Below are 27,397 nucleotides of genomic sequence, written 5' to 3'. Positions count from 1 at the left end.
GAACTCAAACATTTGCCATGGATAAACGCTCTGTATGAACCAGACGGAACCCTAGGGCTAGGCTTAGAAAAACTGTCCCCCGGTGTCACTCCTTTGTTCTACAACATCTACAGACAGAACAAAATTGCTCCAATATTTTCTTTCTACATTAACAGGTATGTTTTCAGTTCACTTTTTCCTGTATAATTTATTGACAATAAGCTATTGATCAATGTGTTACTTTACCTATAGTACAAGACAGTTATCCAAAAAAAGACCCTAACCTAGAACAATTTAGTTCAAGGATAAACTCTTCTGGAATGTGCTTGGGACACACTCTTAAATATTTCCCGAGAATTCCGAAAAAATGCCACTTCAGCAAAATCTGCCATCCTGGAAAATGGCATCGAAACAAATCATACTTGTGAGGTTTAAGGGAAATTGCTATAACTTCAAATTTATTCAACTTCCGCAAAGCCTTGAAAGTTTGATTTGTTTCGCTGCCATTTTCCAAGATGGCAAATTTTGCTGAAGTTTTTGGGAATTCTGGGTAAATGTTAAGGAGTGTGTCCCAAACACATTCCACAAGAGTTAACTTTTGAACTAATTTGTTCTAGGTTAATCATTATCTGTCCTGTAATAGGCAATTTATTCATATTGGCAACCATACACAAGACAGTTAAAATATTACATAGTGATTTAACATAGATGCACAATGTTTACATAAATCACAGAGAGAATAAAATTGTTTATTGAATTAACAAAGGACAAGAATGTGTACTTGTATAAAAACTACAAAAACATGGAATGATAATACGGTATTATAATAACGACAATTACACTAAATACCATTTGACTTAAAGGTTAATCCAGGCTTGCTTTAAATGTGCTCGGACCCAGAGGCGCAAGATGTTTTGGGTTTGTTGGGGGTGAAAGCAATTTAAAACATTTTAAATCAAGTGACAATGGAAAATCCTCTCCACTCTCCAACTCTCCCTCAAACTCAACAACTATTTTCATAAATATGCACAATTTAATCAATAATATACTATAAAACAAAAATAAATTGTGAAAACCTTTTTTTTTGTGGTTTTCTATGGGTGCTGAATAGCCTAGTTACGTCCCTGGCAATGAAATCACTTGATTCATTAGATAAGTGAAAAAACTTGAAACAGCTGTTACAACATAATTTTAAAAATTCTAAAACAACTTTATTACATTTAATTACATTACTCATTACATTTAATAAAGTGACAGTGACGCACTACAAGCTCTGTAATCATCTTCCCAAATGAGTTTCATATTATACTTTTTTGCCACACTACCAACTACACACAGCTAAACACAGCATGTTAAAAACAACCCATTTAATGACAAAAATATTAAATATACAGTTCACCAAACAGAATTGTCAACTATTTTTAAAGAGTATGTTTCCAATATTTAATTTGTGAAAGTGCAATTGGCCTGGTCAAACCTGAAAATTATTTATAGTGTAGCTTCGTTGAAAGCCTACTAAGAAACTCATACAGTTGAACCTCGGTAGGAAGACCCTCGAAAACAAGTCATCGTTGATAACAAGTGTAATTTTCAAATCCCCTTGAATTTATTTTACCCCAAATCACATGTTATTGCAAACCTCAATAAGGAGTCAACCTTGATAACAAGTCTTATTTAATAATCCCCATGAGAGTCTTGTTATCAAGGTTCTACTGTATTATAGCTTTTTGAAAAAGTGTCATGTTCACGTGAGAACAATCCTTAAATTGACCCTTACTCCAGCTGACTTTACTGGTGCCTTACTATGAAAGATGACTTTCTGGTATGAAAAAACTACAGAAACCAATTGATTAATTTTTAGTATAGCGAAAAGTGATTAGTGTGCTAATAGCTAAAAGTACCTAACCTTTTAATGTCCTTACTATTTATGTGTATATTTTCATACCCAATACTATGGTTTTGTCAACATTGGCAAGCCTGGGAAGACATTCAAAATGGTGATGGACACGGCTTGGGCCTACACCTGGGTTCCGTCCGTGGAATGCCCCCTCGTCAGCATAGCTTGTGGTATTGTGCTTTACTGTCTTGGTTTCGCTGGTCTTTGGTTTATGTGGCCGATTGGAAGCCAATATTAAAACGTGTTTCCCATATGGCTTAAAAGACATGAAGTATTATACACTAGTCTCCACAAGTTCACTCATTCAATTCAAAGAATCTTTATTTGTTTGTAACATCGAATACACATAAATAGTGCCAAATACAGGCATTGAAAAATGATAAACAAAGGTATCTTAGAATTAAAAATGTAAAAACTAACATTACTTCTTATAACTCATCACAAGAATAAATAGCTTTTTTGATGAAGTATTGCTACAATTTAATCTTGAATTTTTATTTGATGCCTTATCTGTAATGCTTTTTGAAATTTTGTTATACAATTTTGAACCAGCATATTTAGGTTTCTTTTTGAAAAGTTCCAGAGCTTTTGAGAGCTTAATTATAAAGGAGACCTCGAAGAACAGTTTGGAATTCATTTTTGCCAATATCCTACTGATTTTAAAATAGGTTAATTAAATTTATGATACAGGTGATTATTGATTAAGGTATAAATGTATTTTTCAGCCCGACATGAAAGATATGACCACAGTAGATCATCGACTTATAAACCTGATGGCACCAGCTTCAACATTTCCAACACTTATGTTGGATATCTTTCCAATGACTTGTTCTTGGTAAGTTTTATCCATTTTCAATAATCACTAATCTTTTTTATACACTTGATTTAACAAAAATATTATTTGTAGTTAATAGTGCTTTGTTTCAGGGGACTTATAGTAGTAGTGTGTTAACGACACGAGTAGAAAATTTAAGGTGCCAGCCTTGGCGAGTGCATTAAAACCTTCTACAAGTGTCGTTAACACTATTTACGCAAGTTGCATACATTACTTTACCTACGACAGTGTTTTAATTATAAATCACTACTCATTACTTCTAAGAGAGGTTATGTTTTTGTTTAAACCTCTCATTGCCACTGTCAGTGATGCAACCAAACATTGTACCAAACACTAATTGCAGCATTTAACAAATTAATTGGCCTAAACAGCTGAATAGTTGAAGTTCAAATCATTACAATTTTACTTCTTCTCTCTCAATCCTTGAACCTCATTGGTCCGTGTTACTCTGTTGTTTTGACTCTTAATAGTTCAAACAAATTAAAGCAGTAAAACCATATGTAACATCATATACGTTGGGCACAACCATTCAGAACATTCATCAAAGTACGGTACGCAAGAAATTTCAGATTGGTTAGGTAAGTAGGAATTAGTACAAGCAGTCTAGGATATTACCAAAACTAATAAACACTCGGTTTCAAAAATATACTATATTTGCCATTGGAGTTGGCTGCAGCACATGAAGCGGGAGTGGTTACACCATAGTGTATAAATGCTCCCATCAGACTGAATGTATTTACAAACCGCTTAAAAATATGTGAAAAGTTTAAATAATGTGAAAATCAGCCCCAAGCTTGAGTTATAAGTTGTTAAAAAAGTTTCCTGTACATTTTCTCACTATGTTTTTGTTGATGAAATTGTAACATACCTTTGCTCCCCAGGTTGGCCAGATGAATACCACAGATCAGAAGTTTGCAGAACTCAAACATTTGCCATGGATAAACGCTCTGTATGAAGCAGACGGAACCCTAGGGCTAGGCTTAGAAAAACTGTCCCCCGGTGTCACTCCTTTGTTCTACAACATCTACAGACAGAACAAAATTGCTCCAATATTTTCTTTCTACATTAACAGGTATGTTTTCAGTTCACTTTTTTCTGTATAATTTATTGACAATTAGCTATTGATCAATGTGTTACTTTACCTATAGTACAAGACAGTTATCCAAAAAAAGACCCTAACCTAGAACAAATTAGTTCAAGGATAAACTCTTCTGGAATGTGCTTGGGACACACTCTTAAATATTTCCCGAGAATTCCGAAAAAATGCCACTTCAGCAAAATCTGCCATCCTGGAAAATGGCATCGAAACAAATCATACTTGTGAGGTTTAAGGGAAATTGCTATAACTTCAAATTTATTCAACTTCCGTAAAGCCTTGAAAGTTTGATTTGTTTCGCTGCCATTTTCCAAGATGGCAAATTTTGCTGAAGTTTTTGGGAATTCTCGGTAAATGTTAAGGAGTGTGTCCCAAACACATTCCACAAGAGTTAACTTTTGAACTAATTTGTTCTAGGTTAATCATTATCTGTCCTGTAATAGGCAATTTATTCATATTGGCAACCATACACAAGACAGTTAAAATATTACATAGTGATTTAACATAGATGCACAATGTTTACATAAATCACAGAGAGAATAAAATTGTTTATTGAATTAACAAAGGACAAGAATGTGTACTTGTATAAAAACTACAAAAACATGGAATGATAATACGGTATTATAATAACGACAATTACACTAAATACCATTTGACTTAAAGGATAATCCAGGCTTGCTTTCAAATGTGCTCGGACCCAGAGGCGCAAGATGTTTTGGGTTTGTTGGGGGTGAAAGCAATAGAAAACATTTTAAATCACGTGACAATGGAAAATCCTCTCCACTCTCCAACTCTCCCTCAAACTCAACAACTATTTTCATAAATATGCACAATTTAATCAATAATATAATATATAACAAAAATAAATTGTGAAAAACTTTTTTTTTTGTGGTTTTCTATGGGTGCTGAATAGCCTAGTTACGTCCCTGGCAATGAAATCACTTGATTCATTAGATAAGTGAAAAAACTTGAAACAACTGTTACAACATAACTTTAAAAATTCTAAAACAACTTTATTACATTTAATTACATTACTCATTACATTTAATAAAGTGACAGTGACGCACTACAAGCTCTGTAATCATCTTCCCAAATGAGTTTCATATTATACTTTTTTGCCACACTACAAACTACACACAGCTAAACACAGCATGTTAAAAACAACCCATTTAATGACAAAATATTAAATATACAGTTCACCAAACAGAATTGTCAACTATTTTTAAAGAGTATGTTTCCAATTTTTAATTTGTGAAAGTGCAATTGGCCTGGTCAAACCTGAAAAATATTTATAGTGTAGCTTCGTTGAAAGCCTACTAAGAAACTCATACAGTTGAACCTCGATAGGAAGACCCTCAAAAACAAGTCAACCTTGATAACAAGTCTTAATTAATAATCCCAATGAGAGTCTTGTTATCAAGGTTCTACTGTATTATAGCTTTTTGAAAAAGTGTCATTTTCACGCGAGAACAATCCTTAAATTGACCCTTACTCCAGCTGACTTTACTGGTGCCTTACTATGAAAGATGACTTTCTGGTATGAAAAAACTACAGAAACCAATTGATTAATTTTTAGTATAGCGAAAAGTGATTAGTGTGCTAATAGCTAAAAGTACCTAACCTTTTAATGTCTATTAAATTCCATGTTGATGGCCCCTGGATTACTTTAAATGACTATAATAATGGTACAATACCTCGTCAAGTAATCCAAATGGTGATTGAGGTTATCAACCTACATGTTTCGCCGTTAATACGGCATCGTCAGGGTTACAAAAAACGAAGACATCGATGTCACACGCACACAATAAATACACGAAAACGAACATTTAATTACAAAAAGACAAAAAGTAAACATTTAATTGACATTGATAGGCCTATCACACGCACACGACACGGACGGTCCCGGCGCAGGTAGTAGACTGCAGTCAGACTCCTTCCTCGTTGTTGTCCATGTTATCAGTAGGACAAAGGTCAGGTGGCCGGTTATTTTGGTGAATTAGCACATTGAAAATAGAGTGTGACTGGAACTGCAGTTTTTCATTGAGGATATGTCCACTGGCGGTGTTGTCGTGGTATAATTTGTAAATTTCAAATTCCTCTAACGTGTTTAGTTTACTACCTTTCCTGCATTTATGTAGCACCTCAAGACCGTCAGCAATCTCACTCATGTTATGGTTTAGGTCGATTAAATGCTGGGCAAACGCTGAATTTTGTTTGATTAAACGTGGTTTGGGCCTGTGTTCATTGTAGCGAGTAGCGAACCCACGACCTGCCAACGAAGTTATTGAACTAAAAAAAGACCCCACTAAAAATTATCAAACAAAAATCAAAACTCTGATAAATTCGAGTAAAGTGTTATTCACTGATAACGATATCCGCTATCTACGTATCATGAACCCATCAGCCCCGATACTACGGGGGCTTCCTAAAGTTCATAAAACAGGTGTTCCCATCAGGCCACTAGTCGACTACACAAACGCACCCACATATAATATCGCTAAACGATTAGAAAGGATCCTAAAGGATAACATAGTCCTAGACAATAACCACAGCCTAAGGAATTCCTATGATTTCATTGACAAAACTAAAGATTGGCACATACAAAACCATCATTTGCTTGCCTCATTCGACATAGTGAATTTATACACGAATGTGCCCGTAGAAAAAACCATAGATATAATACAAACAAACTTAACAAACAAATCAGCTATGTTACCAGAGGCAATAAAAGAGATTATTGACCTGTTAAGAGAGATTTTGAGACAAAACTATTTTGCATTTAATGGGAAATATTATTCTCAAACTGATGGTCTGGCAATGGGCTCCCCACTATCTGGAATTTTATCTGATATATACTTAAATTATATTGAAAATGAGTACATTTTATCTGACAAGAACAAATATCATTCTAAAATAGTACTATACAATAGATATGTCGATGATACCATTGTCTTGTTTGATGGCAATAAAAGGCAATTGGATCTACTCTTAAATTATCTAAACAAAATAGCCCCGAGACTAAAGTTCACATTAGAAACAGAAGAAGACAACAACGCAATACATTTTCTAGATTTAACCATAACTAAAATTAACAATAAATTCGATTATAAAATCTACAGGAAACCCACTTTTTCAGTTCAGACCATTCACGCAACCTCATATCATCCACATTCTCAAAAAATTGCAGCATACAGCTCTATGGTACACAGACTTCTAACGGTCCCCTTAAGTCCCACAAATTACAGTAATGAATACAATATCATCAAACATATAGCCATATCCAACGGCTATAATAGCGGGCTTGTAGACAGACTTATAATCAAACACCATAATAGAGAGGTCAAACAAAAGGACGAACGTAAGAAGTACGTATGTATTGAATATTCCCACACATTACAAAACTGCCTATCCAAAGAGCTTCGTAGAAAGGGAATCGAATTAACATTCAAAACTACAAACCGTACTCGTAACACCCTGTCACAAACTGACCGATCAAGAGATAAAATGGAAATGACAGGTGTTTACAAAATTAAATGCCAAGATTGTCCAAGCCAATATGTTGGGCAAACAGGTCGTGGGTTCGCTACTCGCTACAATGAACACAGGCCCAAACCACGTTTAATCAAACAAAATTCAGCGTTTGCCCAGCATTTAATCGACCTAAACCATAACATGAGTGAGATTGCTGACGGTTTTGAGGTGCTACATAAATGCAGGAAAGGTAGTAAACTAAACACGTTAGAGGAATTTGAAATTTACAAATTATACCACGACAACACCGCCAGTGGACATATCCTCAATGAAAAACTGCAGTTCCAGTCACACTCTATTTTCAATGTGCTAATTCACCAAAATAACCGGCCACCTGACCTTTGTCCTACTGATAACATGGACAACAACGAGGAAGGAGTCTGACTGCAGTCTACTACCTGCGCCGGGACCGTCCGTGTCGTGTGCGTGTGATAGGCCTATCAATGTCAATTAAATGTTTACTTTTTGTCTTTTCGTAATTAAATGTTCGTTTTCGTGTATTTATTGTGTGCGTGTGACATCGATGTCTTCGTTTTTTGTAACCCTGACGATGCCGTATTAACGGCGAAACATGTAGGTTGATAACCTCAATCACCATTTGGATTACTTGACGAGGTATTGTACCATTATTATAGTCTTTTAATGTCTTTACTATTTATGAGTATATTTTCAGACCCAATACTATGGTTTTGTCAACATTGGCAAGCCTGAGAAGACATTCAAAATGGTGATGGACACGGCTTGGGCCTACACCTGGGTTCCGTCCGTGGAATGCCCCCTGTCAGCATAGCTTGTGGTATTGTGCTTTACTATAACTTAAGTTATCCTGTCTTGGTTTCGCTGGTCTTTGTTTTATGTGGCCGATTGGAAGCCAATATTAAAACGTGTTTCCCATATGGCTTAAAAGACATGAAGTATTATACACTAGTCTCCACAAGTTCACTCATTCAATTCAAAGAATCTTTATTTGTTTGTAGCATCGAATACACATAAATAGTGCCAAATACAGTTATTGAAAAATGATAAACAAAGGTATCTTAGAATTAAAAATGTAAAAACTAACATTACTTCTTATAACTCATCAAAAGAATAAATAGCTTTTTTGATGAAGTACTGCTACAATTTAATCTTGAATTTTTATTTGATGCCTTATCTGTAATGCTTTTTGAAATTTTGTTATACAATTTTAAACCAGCATATTTAGGTTTCTTTTTGAAAAGTTCCAGAGTTTGAGAGCTTAATTATAAAGGAGACCTCGAAGAACAGTTTGGAATTCATTTTTGCCAATATCCTACTGATTTTAAAATAGGTTAATTAAATTTATGATACAGGTGATTATTGATTTAGGTATAAATGTATTTTTCAGCCCGACATGAAAGATATGACCACAGTAGATCATCGACTTATAAACCTGATGGCACCAGCTTCAACATTTCCAACACTTATGTTGGATATCTTTCCAATGACTTGTTCTTGGTAAGTTTTATCCATTTTCAATAATCACTAATCTTTTTTATACACTTGATTTAACAAAAATATTATTTGTAGTTAATAGTGCATTGTTTCAGGGGACTTATAGTAGTAGTGTGTTAACGACACGAGTAGAAAATTTAAGGTGCCAGCCTTGGCGAGTGCGTTAAAACCTTCTACAAGTGTCGTTAACACTATTTACGCAAGTTGCATACATTACTTTACCTACGACAGTGTTTTAATTACTATAAATCACTACTCATTACTTCTAAGAGAGGTTATGTTTTTGTTTAAACCTCTCATTGCCACTGTCAGTGATGCAACCAAACATTGTACCAAACACTAATTGCAGCACTCAACAATTAAATTGGCCTAAACAGCTGATTAGTTGAAGTTCGAATCATTACAATTTTACTTCTTCTCTCTCAATCCTTGAACCTCATTGGTCCGTGTTACTCTGTTGTTCAAACAAATTAAAGCAGTAATTAAAGCAAATTAAAGCCATATGTAACATCATATACGTTGGGCACAACCATTCAGAACATTCATCAAAGTATGGTACGCAAGAAATTTCAGATTGGTTAGGTAAGTAGGAATTAGTACAAGCAGTCTAGGATATTACCAAAACTAATAAACACTCGGTTTCAAAAATATACTATATTTGCCATCGGAGTTGGCTGCAGCACTTGAAGAGGGAGTGGTTACACCATAGTGTATAAATGCTCCCATCAGACTGAATGTATTTACAAACCGCTTAAAAATATGTGAAAAGTTTAAATAATGTGAAAATCAGCCCCAAGCTTGAGTTATAAGTTGTTAAAAAAAGTTTCCTGTACATTTTCTCACTATGTTTTTGTTGATGAAATTGTAACATACCTTTGCTCCCCAGGTTGGCCAGATGAATACCACAGATCAGAAGTTTGCAGAACTCAAACATTTGCCATGGATAAACGCTCTGTATGAAGCAGACGGAACCCTAGGGCTAGGCTTGGAAAAACTGTCCCCCGGTGTCACTCCTTTGTTCTACAACTTCTACAGACAGAACAAAATTGCTCCAATATTTTCTTTCTACATTAACAGGTATGTTTTCAGTTCACTTTTTTTTTGTATAATTTATTGACAATTAGCTATTGATCAATGTGTTACTTTACCTGTAGTACAAGACAGTTATCCAAAAAAAGACCCTAACCTAGAACAAATTAGTTCAAGGATAAACTCTTCTGGAATGTGCTTGGGACACACTCTTAAATATTTCCCGAGAATTCCCAAAAAATGCCATTTCAGCAAAATCCGCCATCCTGGAAAATGGCATCGAAACAAATCATACTTGCGAGGTTTAAGGGAAATTGCTATAACTTCAAATTTATTCAACTTCCGTAAAGCCTTGAAAGTTTGATTTGTTTCGCTGCCATTTTCCAAGATGGCAAATTTTGCTGAAGTTTTTGGGAATTCTCGGTAAATGTTAAGGAGTGTGTCCCAAACACATTTCACAAGAGTTAACTTTTGAACTAATTTGTTCTAGGTTAATCCCAGACAGCACAGGATGTTTTAAAAATATTTTATTTTAATCTTTAAAGTATATTTTAAAAATGCATCCTATTCCACCCCCAATGTATACTAAAAATATTTTAATAAAATATTTTGTTTTAATATTTTATAAATGTTATTAAAAAATTATTAAAAAATGTATTTAAATATTTTAAATTATAAAGATTTGGTATGAAAAGCATAATTATTAGTTGAGTAAATTGATTAAATAGTTCATAAAAACAAATTAAAAAAAAACTAGAACAAAATTTTTTTGCCCGGACGGGGGTTTGAACCTGGTACCTTTGCCTTGTGAGCCTCCTACCTTACCTCTGAGCTACCTGTGTTGGTTGTTTTTGAGAGTTTTCAAGTGGTGAAAGAGTAGCCGACAGTTGCAATGGCCGCAATACTTGAAATATTTTTGATACCACAGTATATAATATAATTCTGTTAATCTGCTTAGGCATCAAGTAGATGAATTGTTTTTCTGGGAGTTGGAGAGGGTACTAGTATTTGAATAAAGATTATTTAATTACAATTAGATTAGTAATGTTATTATAATTTATTATTATAACATTAATTAATATTTCCCCTTAAATTGTTCATCTATTAAAAATTAACTCAAATAAGTTAAAAAATATTAATTAAAAAAATGCATTATTTTAATTGTTCTATATTAAGCAGGTGTTCCCTGCTCTATAATCTATAATTAAATCTATTAATTATAGATCCAATTTACTATAGATTTCATAACCGTACCGACCATTTCCCAACGTTGGGCCAACAATAACAATGTGTGCTACTTGGGCGGACATCCGGTATGTTAAAAGTTCACTTTTATAAGATAGTCTAAACATTTTGTTTAACTGTTTGGAAAAAAGGAATTATTTTTGGAGTGACAACTGTAATATACATGCAATTTTTAGTATAAGCTACTTGAATTATTTAAAAAAGTCTTTTAGTCATGGCCCTAAATCAATTCTTTAAGGAACAAGAAATTTGCTGTCAAAATATATTTTTTAAATGTGTGGGAAATATATTTTACCCAGCTCGGTTGAAACAAGTAACCAAAATATATTTTTAAAACTTAAACAGGCTATTTATAAAATATTTCTATAATATTCTTTATAAAGGTGTTATAAAGTGTTTTTAAAAATATTTTTACAGTTACAATTCTATAAAAATATTTTTAAAAGCTATTTTTTATGGTAAATAAAATATTTTAAAAATATCTTTTACATAAAAAACTAAATTATTTTGTCTTAATATATTAAAAATATTTTGTAAATATATTCAACCGAAAAATAGAAAATATTTACAAAATATATTTTTAAGACAATTAAAAAATCATTTTAAAATATTTTAAAACTATTATGTTAAAATATTATTCAAAAATTAAAAAAATAGATTTTAAAAATAATATTAAAATATATAAAATATTTTTAAGATGGATATATGTTTTAAAAATATTTATAAAATATCCTTGTGCTGTCTGGGATCATTATCTGTCCTGTAATAGGCAATTTATTTATATTGGCAACCATACACAAGACAGTTAAAATATTACATAGTCATTTAACATAGATTCACAATGTTTACATAAATTAAGTTACAGAGAGAATACAATTGTTTATTGAATTAACAAAGGACAAAAATATGTACTTGTATAAAAACTACAAAAACATGGAATGATAATACGGTATTATAACAACAACAATTACACTAAATACCATTTGATTTAAAGGTAAATCCAGGCTTGCTTTCAAATGTGCTCGGACCCAGAGGCGCAAGATGTTTTGGGTTTGTTGGGGGTGAAAGCAACAGAAAACATTTTAAATCACGTGACAATGGAAAATCCTCTCCACTTTCAACTCTCACTCAAACTCAACAACTATTTTCATAAATATGCACAATTTAATCAATAATATACTATATAACAAAAATAAATTGTGAAAACCTTTTTTCTTTGTGGTTTTCTATGAAAAGTATCCACAAAAACACTAAACACAATTCCTTAAGAAATTGATATTTTCATAGTCATTTTTAAGCTCCCTAATCCAGCTGATATGTTTCTTACAGTCTAAAAACATACCAATGACCTTATCTCGTATGCGGCGTGAAATTCTATATCTTAAAAAGTTTTCTAGGCACACAGCTAAGTGTACATGTTAGCTATAGAACTGTAAACGGTGCCTTTCTGTTAATAAACTTTGCCAGTAAGCAGCGTTGCAACCTACATGCCAACTAAGGAACTATTCAAACAGCCCTAACTTAAAAACCAACACTTGCAGACTATACTATTTTCTTTTAGACAGCATATTACTGTTCTTCTTTGGTGTTGTCTATTGTGTAATGTTGACAAATGACAATGAGATTCTGATTCTGGTACATTAACACAGGGACACAGTGCTTATTTAAACCTGAATACGAGTGAAAGATCAGTGTGTAGCGAAGAAAATGGCAATAGAAATAATAGTAATGCAATTTTTAACAAGTCTCAGGTGGAAAATATTTTCCACCTGAGAAAACTTGTTAAAAATTGCATTACTATTATTTCTATTGTCATTTTCTTTGCTACACACTGATCTTTCACTCGTATTCAGGTTTAAATAAGCACTGTGTCCCTGTGTGGATAACACATAGACTGTCAAACATGCACATGTGACCTGAGCAAGGCGTTTGATTGTGTTGATTTTAAAATTCTTATAAACAAATTACAAAATGGGTTTAGAGGGCCATCTCTACAATTCTTTTCATCTTACCTAAACAATCGTAAACAAATAGTAAGTATTAACGGTAATACGTCACAAGAAAAGAATGTAAAATGGGGCGTTCCCCAAGGCTCAGTCCTTGGTCCACTTTTATTTTTAATTTATTTCAATGACCTTCCATTGGCAGTAAAGAGTCAAACTATTCTAAATGCTGACAAACCAACATTTTTTCATGTAAACCCCAACCTAACAGAACTAAAAAATCTTGTCCATGAAACAAAGCTAAAAGCATCAAATTGGTTTAATGCGAATGGATTTTTGCTTAATGAAGAAAAAACCCAAAATATGATTTTTACACTAAAACAAATCCCCACTAAGAGTGATATAAATAATAGCACAGCTGTAAAATTTTTGGGCCTTCATATTGATAATCAACTTACATGAAATGCTCACATAGATTATTTATCTTCAAGATTGTCTCGGGTGGTGCATCTTTTAGGATGGCTTGTAAATCAGGTTCCTAAGAAATATGTAAGGACAGCCTATTTTGTGTACTTCCAGTCAATCATGAGATACGGATTGGTGCTTTGGGGTGGTAGACTATTGGCCTTCAACGCAAGGGTAGACTAACCCGCATGACAGTGCTGTACTGCTAACTTGCATTGAGATTATTGAAGGAAGTGAAATATGTCCAAGCCAATTACTCGTCGTGGTCGCGAGAATTTATTACGCGAAGCTGAAAATGGTCTTGAAAGCCTTAGAGGTGAATTGGTAAATGATGATGTGGTGGGTCTTGCCATAAACCTTCGTGGGACTCTTTCAGTTGTAGCGGAAAAGTATGGTAATGAAGCTATAGTGGATTTAATACCAGATATAACGAGTACCTTAAATAGATTGGATGCATCAACTACCGTCAATAACGATTTGAAGAAACATATTTATGATCTAACTGAGGAAAATAAAACGTTAGTAAAGCTACTGGAAAAAGAAAAAGCTCAGAGGAGAGAAAATTTTGAAGTTTCATTGCACTTTGAAGAAAAGGCGGAAGAAGATATAAAATTATTAAAACTTCAAATTGAAAACCTGAAACAAGTTCAGTTAAAGATGCACGAAGACTTAAAGGATAAAGATGCAGTCATAAATATATTACAATGTGAAAGTAACTCTCTATATCAAGGAATGAATAATAGTGGATTAATTCCTGGGAATACAGAGTTTGCACTTCCAAAGAACACAGTAAAAAAAAACATAGTAAATCCTCAAGATGTACAACCAATTATAACTTCAAACAGATTCTCCGCTCTTGCTGAAGAAATCCGTGTACCACCTTGTGACGGCGTAAGAGTCGAGGTTTTGGCTCAAGTTCACAAATCAGCTGAACCTCCTTCGACTTCATCTACAAAATCTAATAAAAAACAGTTAAATCGATCTTCTGATTTTCCAAGGAATAAAAGGCGCCTTACTTTATTAGCCGACAGTCAAGGCAAGGATTTTGGCAAGTATCTGAAACATTTAGAAGAGGATTTTGAAATTTTTGTCTATACCAAGCCTGGTGCTAAACTTAAACATGTTGTTCGAGATGGGATGAGTATGATCAACAATTTCGGCAAGGAGGATTTTGTCATTGTGTTAGCAGGGTCAAATGATCTACATCAAAACGAGCCTTCACAACTAACTGTTACCCAAGGTGTCCAATCTCTTCTTTCCGTGAACGTGACATCTAATATCCTTATTAATAGCATACCTTACCGCTACGATACTCCTTCAATCAACAACAACATTTATTATGCAAACTGGAACATATCTCACAGGATACAGGACTACAAAGGACAGGCCAACCTCTCTTATGTAGATGTCAATGCAGTACTTAACAGATCACACTTCACTAGACATGGTCTACACTACAACAGGAGGGGCAAACAGCTACTGGCAGATCATTTTACCAGACTTATCAGACAGGCTACAAGAGACTCAACATCTTTAACAGTCACCTCGCAAAAAGAGATGCCAAAGAATACATCTCCGCCTGCAGTGCCCCATCTACGTAGTCCTCCGGTCCATCAGCGACATCATGCTCCTCTCAAGCAGTCCACGCCACTACCATCCATCTCTAAGACTCACCAGGTACAGCTCCTATCACCTTCTTCACCATCACCACCACCACCAAAACTCAACTGTCTGCAAGACTTTCCACTACTGACTCCAGACCTCCAACCAACTAATTTAAATTTAACCAATTCAGAACCTCTTTCACAAAGTTATAAACCTGTATGTAACGTAGTATCTAATTCCACTCACACTCTTTTTTTAGGAATTCCGAGTCAATCTCAGAGCAGTTGTTTACTAACATCGACCGGCGCCACCCTTGTAGCCCCGAATTAGGTACTAAATTATCAATAGTGCATCAAAATGTTCAGTGTGCAACAAACAAACTTCTCCAATTGGAGCTTCTGTGTGAGGAGCTTCAGCCAGATGTGTTTGTTGCTACTGAGCATCATTTCAAGCCTGCAAATATTCAGTATTTTCATATAAACAATTTTGAAATGTCTAATTCTTTTGTCAGGTCGAGGTTTCAAGGTGGTGGCGTCGCAATATTTGTTAGGTCTCCCATAGTCTATGCGCCTATTTCTGTTCCGAATACCACAGACAAAGACTTCGAAGTTGCTGGAGTGAAAGTAACAACGTCAAATCAAAGCCCTATAATCATCATAGGTCTATATAGGTCACCTGATGGTCTTCTAAATGCTTTTTTTCGAAATTTTGAGATTTTGCTGAGCGACTTAAGCTCAAGGAGTAGTCAATTCGTAGTTGCTGGCGACTTCAATATCAATGTACTAGATGCCTCTCTTCCTGAGACTAAACAGCTGAGAGACCTTTTAGAGTCTTTTGGTTTGCAATGGCGCATAAACTCACCCACACGTGTAACTGCAACCTCGTCTAGTGCCATTGACAATGTAATCTCAAACTGTGAAAATCTGGTAACATCAGTTGTTACTACAGCCATCTCAGACCATGATGCGCAGCAGATATATATCCATGATTGTTCTCCAGCAACTACTCCCTCCTTGGTTTATGAGGGAAGGACTGTCAACCCCTCAACAATTAAATCATTTAAAGCCTGTTTAAAAAATGAGCAATGTAACTATTTATCAAACACCAAATCAGTTGATGTTTTTCAACATTTCATGTACAGCTTTAGATATCACCTTGACTCAAACTGTCCAAGAAGAAAGATGAAAATAAAAAAAAAATCTCAAAATGTTTCTTGGATAACTAAAGGTATTTTGGTATCTAGAGAAAAACTAAAGCAACACTATATTACGGCTAAAGCAACAAGAGATGCAAATTTCAAAATATTTTTTAAAAATTACAAAAGAATTTACAGAAAACTAATTAGAGCAGCGAAATCCTATGAAATTAGAAAAAAATTAAAAGCTAGTGACAATATCTCAAAATCAGCATGGGGTGTGATCAACAATATAAAAGGCCAGAAAACTGAAAAACCTATTCATGTAAGAATAAACAGTGGCGTAGTCACAGAACCTTCGAATGTGGCAAACTACCTTAATGATTATTTTTCCCAAGTAGCAATTTCAAATGTGACATCTTTGAGAAATATGCAGCCAGTGATAGGTGATAGTCCTATTATGTCTATGGGACTTTTCCCCGTAACAGAGGAGGAAGTTGCAACTGTCATAAATCAACTACCGTCGAAGAGATCAACAGATGTCGATGGCATGTCTGTGTGGCTTCTTAAGCAACTGTCTGAGCATATATTACGTCCATTGACGGAAGCAGTCAATGCCTCTTTTAAGAGTGGGTGTTTCCCTGAAGATCTGAAAAGGGCAAAAGTTATTCCAATCTTTAAAAAGGGGGACCCACTCAATGCCAACAACTACCGTCCCATCTCTCTCTTGCCTGTGTTTAGCAAAATATTTGAAAAACTGTTCTTGATTCAATTGTTAGCATTCCTCAATCATCACAACATTTTTTCATTTGATCAATTCGGGTTCAGAAGGGGGAAATGTTCAGTGGATGCAGTGTATAGCCTTGTCAGTAAGGTAATTGAGAATCCGGACAAGCATCACCCGACACTCAGTGTCTTTCTAGATCTTACCAAGGCTTTTGACTGCGTCAACCACAGTATCCTCTTGTCAAAATTAGAACACTACGGTGTTCGAGGTGTTCCGTTGCATTGGATAAAATCTTACCTTTCAAACAGAACTCAACAGGTGCAGGTCTCAAATCATCTTTCAAAACCAGCTCTGTTAAAGTATGGTGTCCCGCAGGGATCCATTCTTGGTCCAATTTTATTTTTGATTTACGTTAACGATCTGTCTTCATCATCTGGATCTAGCAAATTGGCTCAATATGCTGATGATACGACTCTCTGTTGCAGTGCCAACAATCTTCCAAATCTAGAAATCAAAACTTTTGTAGATCTAAATTCATGTGTTCAATTTTTTGAAAACATCAATTTGAAAATAAATTCTCAAAAAACAAATTTTATCCGTTTTCACAGGCACGGTGAACCAAGTGAGACTGTAACGGTAATGATTGATGACTCACAAATTGAACAAGTTCATTCTTTTAAGTTTCTGGGCATCACCATTGACCGGGGGCTCACTTGGAGTAACCACCTTGACAACGTCTGTACGAGAGTATCTTCAGGCTGTTTTGCCTTAAGAGTCCTCTCAAAATTTTGTCCAGAAAATGTTTTGCTAATGGCCTACTTTGGCCTTATTTACCCCCATCTTTCTTATGGAATTGCAATCTGGGGTGGATGTGCAGAAGTGGACTTCCACAGGTTGTTCCGTCTTCAAAAGAGAGCACTCAGAATAGTGGCTAAACTACAGGTGGGAGAGTCTTGTAGGGCCGTCTTCAGGGAGCTGGGCCTGCTTACTCTTGCCTCTCTGTATATCTTGGAAGCTGCCACGTTTTCCAAATTTAAATGCAGCCTAACACAAGGCCAGGACATTCACTCGTATTCAACTCGAGGCAGAGAACAATATAGGTTGGCCCAAAACAGGTCCCGAGCAGCCTCAAGCTTGCCCTCTCAGACGGGGGTGAGATTTTTGAATAGTCTTCCTGAACAAATAAGGAAAGAAAGGAACGAAAAACGGTTCAAACTGATTTTAAAAAGATATCTGATTAATAAAGAATATTACACTGTGGGTAAGTTTTTTGACACAAATGAGTAGATGGTGTTCGGCTGCTCTGAGGTTCTAAATCAATCAAATGACAAGTTCTGTGTAATTTTTTAATCATGAGTATTTTTAATTGTTTTATGCTGTTGTATTTATTTGTTTTGCTGTCACTTGTTATGCCTGTATTAAATGTTGACGGATGCCATGCAATTTTATATTTGTTTCACGGCAATAAAGATATTATTATTATTATTATTATTATTATTATTATTAGTGGTAGAATAAAAGAAATTTTGATTCTCCAAAAAAGGGCTTTAAGAGCTATGACAGGGACGCACCCTGATCATTGCAAACCTCTTTTTATAGATCTGCAAATTCAAACTGCAGTAAATTTGTTCATTTATGATCTGATTGTTTATATATTAAAAAACCCTGAATATCTTCAATTTAATAATCACAGTCACAACACTCGTTTTAAAAATACTGCGCTGTTAGAATCCCATCGTCTTAGTAAAACTAGTAATTGCCACATCATTTTATCAATTAAAGTGTATAACTCAGTAAAAAATAATATAAATTTTCATTCAATTAAAAAATTTAAGGCTATGTTTTATAGTTATCTACTTCAGAACCCTTTTTATAGTCTGGATGATTATTTTAAACTGGGAGAAATTGTCCTTTAGTTTGGTTTTCATTTCAGTTAAGAATGTGAATGGAGTTGAATGTTAATTGTAATATTTGGCCTGTAAGAGTATTTTGTTGTTTATGTTAAGACTTGGTTTAAAAACTGCAAATAGACTTTGTCAATGATATGTAAATGTATCCTTATGGCAAATAATGATTGATTGATTTATTGATTGATTATGTGTTATAGAGATCCTACCACAAAACGAGGAGGCTCCATCTTCTTCGGGGGAATTGACTACAAACACAACAAAACGGCCTTTACCACTCTAGATGTGACTTCTGATTTCTACTGGGAGTTCCAAGTGGACAAGTAAGAATCATTTGGTTTTTTTGCTACTGATATTAGCATTCATACTGTATTTTTTCACTTTCTCACGATATACAAACTAGGGGTGTGCGAATAGTGATTTTCAACCTCGAGCCGAGCCGAGCCGAGCTTTTTAAAAAATTGTCGAGCTCGAGCTTTTTCGAGCCGAGCTTTTCCTCAATAAGCTTTTCCTAATAATAATAATGTTCAGTCAATTTTTAAATAAACACAATGTTATTTTAATATGTTTAAAAACATTTGAGAATTGTCAAGACAATAAATAGTAGATAATCACGAAAAGAACTGAACTGAACTAAATTAAGATGCAAGAAAAAAAGGATATCGATTGAAGGCCTGACGAGATATGCAGTGCAGACTGAGACAATCAGATTGTCTTTCATAACAGAACAGCAACGCGACCTTGAATGACGACAAAACAACTAGCAAGTCGATAACATATGTACATTGTAACTACTATGAATACAGTATTTAATTCTATTTTGTATAAATAAATACAAAATAAATTTTAAAACACGTGACTATTCTTGTTGTTTTCCATGCACAAAATATTTTTGTTTTATGAATCGTATTAATCAAAAAAGAACATTGTTTGTTTGGATCCAAAAAGGTGGAGAGACAAGTAAAAAGTAAACTTATATATTAAAAAAGATATAATTGACATATAGAGGAAATAGACCAAAACACTAAAATCAATAGAATAACACACAAAGTAAACAAGAAATGAAATAAAGAACACGATGATTTAACACTGTCACTCAATTTTGTTATCTAGAAGGGTCAGCGAACTAATCAATAAATAGCCAAAACCAGTTTCCTCCCCTTCACACAGTCTCACCGCCCCCCTCCTCCCTGAGCCGGGAGGCCCAACACTTTGTCCTTAAAACACCCTAGCCTCTGAAACAATAAACCCTTACACCCTCGTTGCTGTTTTGACAACAGGTTTATGAATGCGATCACTATTTTTCATTTTCCAGAATTAACTATCAACTATTATTATTTGCAAGCTACAAATAGGAAACTACATCACATTATGGTATTCAATGACCCATGTATTATCAAAAATTAATAATTCATTACTTATTTTGATTATAAAAAGCATTCATTACAGCATGCACCACTTATTGATATATATATAATCATCAAAGTAACTGTTCCTTTATACAAAATAAAATAGGTACAAAATTGTGTGGCCAGTCAAACTTTATAAACAAACATTTTATTCTATAAAATACAGATGGTAAATAGGGGTTGGTTTAAAGGAAATAAAATACAAAACAGATTATTAATTATTTTGATAAACATTAAAAAGGTTATGGGATTGATTGAACTAAAATTACTGCAGGGAAACTTATAAGTAGAAAAGTCGTCAACCACAATCTGTTTAATCAGTACATTGTTAGAGAGAGAGAGAGAGAGAGAGAGAGAGGGAGAGAGAGAGAGAGAGAGAGAGAGAGAGAGAGAGAGAGAGAGAGAGAGAGAGAGAGGAGAGAAAGAGAGAGAAAGAGAGATAACAGATAGGGACGTTTGATAAGGAGTTGAAAAAGTAAACAAACAAGGAACAACGACACGACGATGTTTACAGCCTTATTGTGTCGCCCACTACATTTGCACACGTGACCACTTTTTGTTTCTTCCTTATCTTTCATCCGTCCCAAAATAGAATTCCTGAAATAGTTTGTTGGTATAATCTCCCCTCCCACACAAGGCGCAGTGCTCAGTGCGCACTGTAGGTTGTCACGGCAACCCTGTGTCGTCATAGCGGCGAGCCAATCACGCACTCGCACTGCGTTGGAATAGCTGTGTTAGAAAGACAACGCGATAGGTGGTAGTTTGTCTCTTTCCTATATCCTCAAAATTACGATCGATAATCATTGCGTCTTGACGGAGCTGAGGTTCGTGCTTATCAAACCTCGAATGCATGAACAACGTAGAATTGTGATAACATTGTTTTCAATTACGACCCAAATTAAGGGGTTTTTTTAGTTTTGACTTAGTATTAAAAGCTCGGCTCGAACTTCGAGCTTTTTCAAAATGCCTCGAACCGAGCCGAATAATGAAAAGCTCGACCAAAAAGCTCGAAGATTGGAGTACTCGCACACCCCTAATACAAACTACTATATGGCAAAAGTATTGTGGTCAAAATTTTTGTGTTTGAGTGGATATATACATTTTGGGTCACCCTGAACTGAACCGAAAAAAGTTTTTTTTTTATATCTGTGTGTGTGGATGTGCTCAGTGCTACAGACCAGACTGGTCCCATTTTAATGAAATTTAGTGGTTGGATACTAATTGATCCATGGTATCTCCAGAGGTTTATTAATTTCTTTGAAATTAAGGTTTTTAATGGTGATTTTCTCATAAAACCCCATCAAATATACGGTGGCTATGATGTTTGTCTGGAAACAATATTACTCAAAATATAAATATAAGAATGACAATAGAGTAATAATTTAATATATTACAACCCTAAGATCATTAAAAGCAATGGGCGTCCATCAATATGGGCAGGGGGCCCAACCCCCCCTGCCCTATGAGACCCTACATTACCCAATTTTGCAAAAAACAATAAAATTACAATAGGCTACATAAAGAATTTTTAGTAAAAAAATTACAATCCAAATTGTACTTAAATGTTAAACAATTTCTGGGGGAGGAGCCCTGAACTCTCTTTTTACTGGGGGTCATTCGCTACACTTCAGTCCCCCAGCCACCCTTATGGAAAAGTTTGATGGACGCTCATGTCATCTCTATCATTGTTTATGTTTTTGCAGAATCGCTCTAGTGATGAGCAAGAAGAGCCAGAAGGAGTACTGTAAGAATGGTTGTAAAGCTCTCGCTGACACCAGCGCCAACACCATCATCGGTCCAGCTGACGAGATAAATGACATCAACAGACTCGTTGGAGCCACCGAAATATTTTTTTCAAACCGATACATGGTAAGATTCAAATTAAAACATTCATCAAACTTAACTTTTCGTAACAAAAACGTTTATACAAAGCATAGCTGTAAAAACAGGTTGTATTGTTAACAAGAATCCCTTATACGAGGGTTGTTTTTTTTTCAACCTCCGATAGGCTATAAACAAAAGACAAGTTCATATAAAACATTAAATTTATTACCAAAAGTTTGGTCCATTTATGGTTACTTTTTGACATAATCACCAAAGAGATTGAGAGATTTGCTATATCTGTGCACCAGCTTTTTAATACCCTCTTCAAGAAAAGTGGCCGCCAGTACATCCAAAAACAAAAAAAATTCAAAAAACAAAAAAATGTCAAAAAAATTAAAAAAATCAAGAAAAAATAAAAAAAGGACTTTAAAATTTCTAGAAATTCAGTAAACAAAGCAATAATGGCGAATCTGTGGTTTATTTAACCATCCTGTCAAACTGTTGAACCAAGTCATCTGAAACGACAGTGATGAGCTGGTTCAACAAGTTGGCAGAATGGTTAAATAAACCACAGATTCACCATTATTGATTTGTTTACTGAATATCTAGAAATTTTAAAGTCTTTTTTTTATTTTTTATTGATTTTTTTAAATTTTTTAAATTTTTTTGACATTTTTTTGTTTTTTGAATTTTTTTAGTTTTTTGAATGTACTGGCGGCCACTTTTCTTGAAGAGGGTATTAAAAAGCTGGTGCACAGATATAGCAAATCTCTCAATCTCTTTGGTGATTATGTCAAAAAGTAACCATAAATGGACCAAACTTTTGGTAATAAATTTAATGTTTTATATGAACTTGTCTTTTGTATATAGCCTATCGGAGGTTGAAAAAAAAACAACCCTCGTAAATAACCACCACGAGACTAAGCCCTTGGCCGGATAAACCAACCTATTATAAAAACAATAATACTACTAGCTCAACTGAAGGTGGCACAATAAAACGTAATCAAACAGATCAATTGTGAGAATCCTCCTCCAAGATTTGTACTTGCGACTACCGTCTGTAAACTGTAAAAAAATATTGTTATTATTTACCCAGAAGTGGCCGGATATACCGAGGACCGACAAAACCGAGTCCAGGTATCAGGGCTTCTTTAGAATCAAATCAAATGAAATTGTCTTTATTTAATACTATTAGTTGTTGTACATCAGTACAAGGAATGGTGTAAAAAGCTACTCTTCATTGTTGGTCAATCTTGCGTTATCTAGAATTACACAATAATTAAAAATAAGATGGAGTCTATTAATCAAATATGATGCTTCCAATAAATATTTATTCAAATGGTAGTAGATGTTTCTAACAACAATTTTGAAAGTTTTTGCAAATTTACTTTATTGGAAATAAGCTCTTGCCAGAGGTATCATACTAAGACCTGGACCCAGGACCGCTTTCTTTTTCCCATTTGTTGTCCCCAGAGGATAAAAATGCCAGTCATTCAAATTCATTGAATAAATGTGTGTGTGTCTGTTAACACGATAATTCATATTTAAGCTATCCAATTTTGTTCAAAATTTCTTTCCATACCATTTTGTAGAGCAAAACAAATATTTTAGTATATGGGAGCACTGCTTTACGAGTAATGATTTTTTTAGAAAATTCCAAAAAACTTTTAATTTAAATTCTCATTTAATTGTTATAGGAAATAATTTCATTATTTAATTCTAAGTTTTTCTAAAAGACCCTTTAAAGACCATCCATGTAGCAGCAAACCTAAGTACTCGTCATACATAATGTTATTTAAGAGGGGAATATATTTGTCATTTTTAACAAATTATTTTAGGGAAAATCCAACCAGTCAAATGGAAATTTGTTTAGTCAGACAAATGGACATTTGCTGCGAGTGTATTTCCATGAATATTTATAAAACAATATACAGTAGAACCTCGATAACAAAACCCTCGATAACAAGACACTCTTGATAACAAGGGTCATTTTCAAATCCCCTTGAAATTATTTTACCCCTAAACACATGTTATATTACTGTAAACCTCGATAAGAAGTCAACCTTGATAACAAGTCTGATTTTACAATCCCATGAGAGTCTTGTTATCAAGGTTCTACTGTAAATCAAAACACGGGTTAACCAATTTTAAGAATATCCATTAATTATGTTAAATTTAGAATGGGATGAGTCAGCTCGTCAAAATTTTTCAAAATTGGGAATAATGACTGTATATAGTATTTATGATTTTCATACAATTTTACACACAAAAAAACTTTCTAATGCTAATTTGGTCCCAAAACTTGGTGATAGTCATAATTATTTTTCCCGGAACAGAAATGAAATTGCTGTCAGTGTCCATAATTTGGAGCTCTTTAACAAAAAAACCACCTGTGCAGGGAAAAGGTTTTTGGACAAACTCCCAGCTGAGGTGAGGAATATTGATAATATTTCCAAATTTAAAAATTAACTGAAACATTTGTTGACTGATAAAACACTTTATGGTTTCGATGAATTGTAATTTAGTTTGATTTAGTTTTAAGCCTAGTGACGCCATTCAATGTATGCGACTGTATACCATATGAATAAAGATATTTTTTCATTTCATTTCATTCATTTCATTTCATTTCATTAAGAGTGTACCATCATAAGTAGAACGGTTATTTACAACTGGTTCAAAATTTTTAGAACTCATAATTATTGTGACACTTTATTCTAAAGTGGATGGTAATTATCTGATTATTGGAAATTTTCTGATTGTTCATTTTAAATTTCAACATTATTTTCAGATTCCATGCATCAATGAGTTGAAGGGACCAAAGGTAAAGTTTACCATTGCCAATCAGGACTTCATGATCCTTGCTCGAGATTACATTCAGAAGGTATTATTTTTGCTGTCACTTTTAATTGAGTGCATTACATGCCATTGTATCACCAATGCCAGTAAACTTTTACCCACTTGTGTTGATAACCAATTCACTCAACACCAATAGATAAAAATACTTTGTGATTATCTTTTAACTTAACAAGTTATGTTAATTTGTTGCTATTATTTTTTTCATTTGAATTCACACAGGGTTGCTGATATAATAACCATTGCCAGTAATTGTTTTGTTTTATTACTGCTGTGGTTGCTGCAACATGTTTCCATATTGTTAAATATGATATAATTTTATCTTGATTTGATATAAATAAACATCTTTAAAATTATAAATACTTAGATTCAAAGTGAGGTGTAATCTTTATTTGCAATATAGTACCAAATAATGATCTAGAACTGCCAATCGGTCATTTTATAGTTGATCAGGGTCCTTTTTGTAGTACCATCGGTTACAAAATGGCCAATCCAGTATTTTACATACATTCCAGCTTGTAATTGATGCGGTTATCTTGTATTAAGCATGGATGTAAAGTTAAAGATCTTGGTTATGCTCAGTAGCGTAGCCAGGATTATGTCAAGGGGGGGGGGGTTTCACATAGCTGATCTGGAGGGGGGGGGGGGGGGGTTTGAGGGCCACAGCCGTAAAATTTGAGAAGAAATAATAATAAGGTTTGTTTAGGACCATTTAAAAAATAACTAGTGGTCATAAAAAAACAAGTGTAAGATGCGTGACACAGTAGTTGAATTGCTATTTATACCCCCTAGTACATTTGATTTTTTAATATTCCTCATTTGCACAGTTCCACTTAAGAACTTATCATAATAAGTTAAATAGCAGTGAGGTCCAGTTTTTTTCTTTCAGTAGATACGTAATCTTTTGTCTATTAAGAACCTTGATTAACCAGAGTGGTCAATATAAATGCTTCTAAAATTATGTTACATAACCTCATTATCCAATACCAAGAACTTTTACTTCACAATTGATTTATAAATTGTGTTTCTTAAGTCTAATGTGTTTTATGCATTGTATATTTAATTTAACTAGTTTTTTACCATTATTATTTATATGCAGTAGGTTCTCACATTATTGTTTTTGAAACATCACATTTTAATTGACAAAAATAAAATGGAAGCATGACAAAAAAAATCGGCTGATAGCTTCAAGGTCACTTAAGCTACGCGCTAGCACTGACAGTCGTCTGCTCCTTTCCTTACACATCTGTCTGTCTGCTGAGTCACAGATCACACTTAGCCTATTCTGTCCCAAAACATCACGTAGCAGTAAACACGTAGCAGTAAACCTATGACTAGCTTAGACTATCTATTTTTCTGTTCTTTACGCGATTCATTTCTGTACAGTACAGTGTTTCAGTGTTTGGAAATGTTTTTGTTTGAGTAAAACTTTGAGTTAGCTATGATTTTAAACGTTAAAGTTTGTATTACTGATCCAAGAGTTAATGACAACTTATTATGATTGCGCAATACTACTGTTATTGTCTTTTAATTGTGAAAAGAAAATTAATCATCACAATAATGACCATTTATACAGTATTAGGAGTCTTTATGGGTTTTTAAGGGCAAAATCCTATCGTCAAGGGGGGGGGGGTTATGACCCCCAAAACCCCCCCCTTGGCTACGCCACTGGTTATGCTGTTAACCACTGAGCTAGATATACAACTGGAGGTAGCTCTCAATAAGGGAATTGAGTGACATTAGCCGCCAAATGTACTAAGGGTAAAGTACATTCTAGACGTTGTACTTATTACATTGGATCTCGGTGTGTGGGGTTGCTCTCTGCATAATGATGACATTTTACTAATACAAAAACATACTTTGCATGTTATTGACATTGTAGAGGAATATGAAAATTGTTGGCCTATTTTGCAAACCTCAAAATGAACTCATGTTTGAATATTTATCTTTGTTTTATTCATATAAAAGCAAATTTGGATATTTATGTGCGGGAAGTGGTCCACTTATACGTGACATGATCCAAACATTTGTTAAAAACCCAGAAAAAAAGACACTTCTTAAGGCCTCTATTTTTTTTCACAAACAATTGTTTATACCCTAACAAATTTATGACTGCAACCTGGACTGCCGCTGGTTTTAACTTGTAGATTTGTACCTATATAACGTACCGTAAATAAAGAAACTGTAGCTATATTTATCTAATTACTGACGTGCCAATAGCCAATGTATTTATGTTAATATTTCCTGGCAAATAAAGAGTTCTGACTTGATAATTTGTTCTACAGGTCTCCTACTCAGGTATTACCATATGCCCATCAGCTTTCCAGCCAGGGGAGAGCTCCACCGGTCCCGATCAATGGGTACTGGGAGGAGGGTTCCTTTACCAGTATTATACGGCTTATGATGTCGTACGTCATAAAATACTTATAGCTGAGGCGGCATAG

The 27,397-nt window shown here is 34.2% G+C and overlaps 1 protein-coding gene across 1 annotated transcript; it reads left to right on the top strand.

The window, feature by feature from the left end:
* On the top strand, positions 1-27,397 carry LOC128982150 (lysosomal aspartic protease-like). Its single transcript, XM_054401209.1, has 10 exons — positions 1-155; positions 2,602-2,711; positions 3,593-3,783; positions 8,012-8,134; positions 8,705-8,814; positions 9,698-9,888; positions 19,068-19,190; positions 21,980-22,145; positions 24,889-24,981; positions 27,239-27,397. The coding sequence occupies exons 4-10, from the start codon at positions 8,110-8,112 to the stop codon at positions 27,395-27,397; spliced, it is 867 nt and encodes a 288-aa protein (XP_054257184.1). The 5' UTR covers positions 1-155; positions 2,602-2,711; positions 3,593-3,783; positions 8,012-8,109.

Source organism: Macrosteles quadrilineatus, unplaced genomic scaffold, assembly GCF_028750875.1.
Source record: "Macrosteles quadrilineatus isolate MER2022 unplaced genomic scaffold, UCM_ALF_1.0 Scaffold_140__1_contigs__length_277083, whole genome shotgun sequence".
Lineage (NCBI taxonomy): Eukaryota > Metazoa > Arthropoda > Insecta > Hemiptera > Cicadellidae > Macrosteles > Macrosteles quadrilineatus.
Note: the sequence above shows the minus strand (reverse complement) of the source record. Positions and strands in the feature narration are given on the sequence as shown.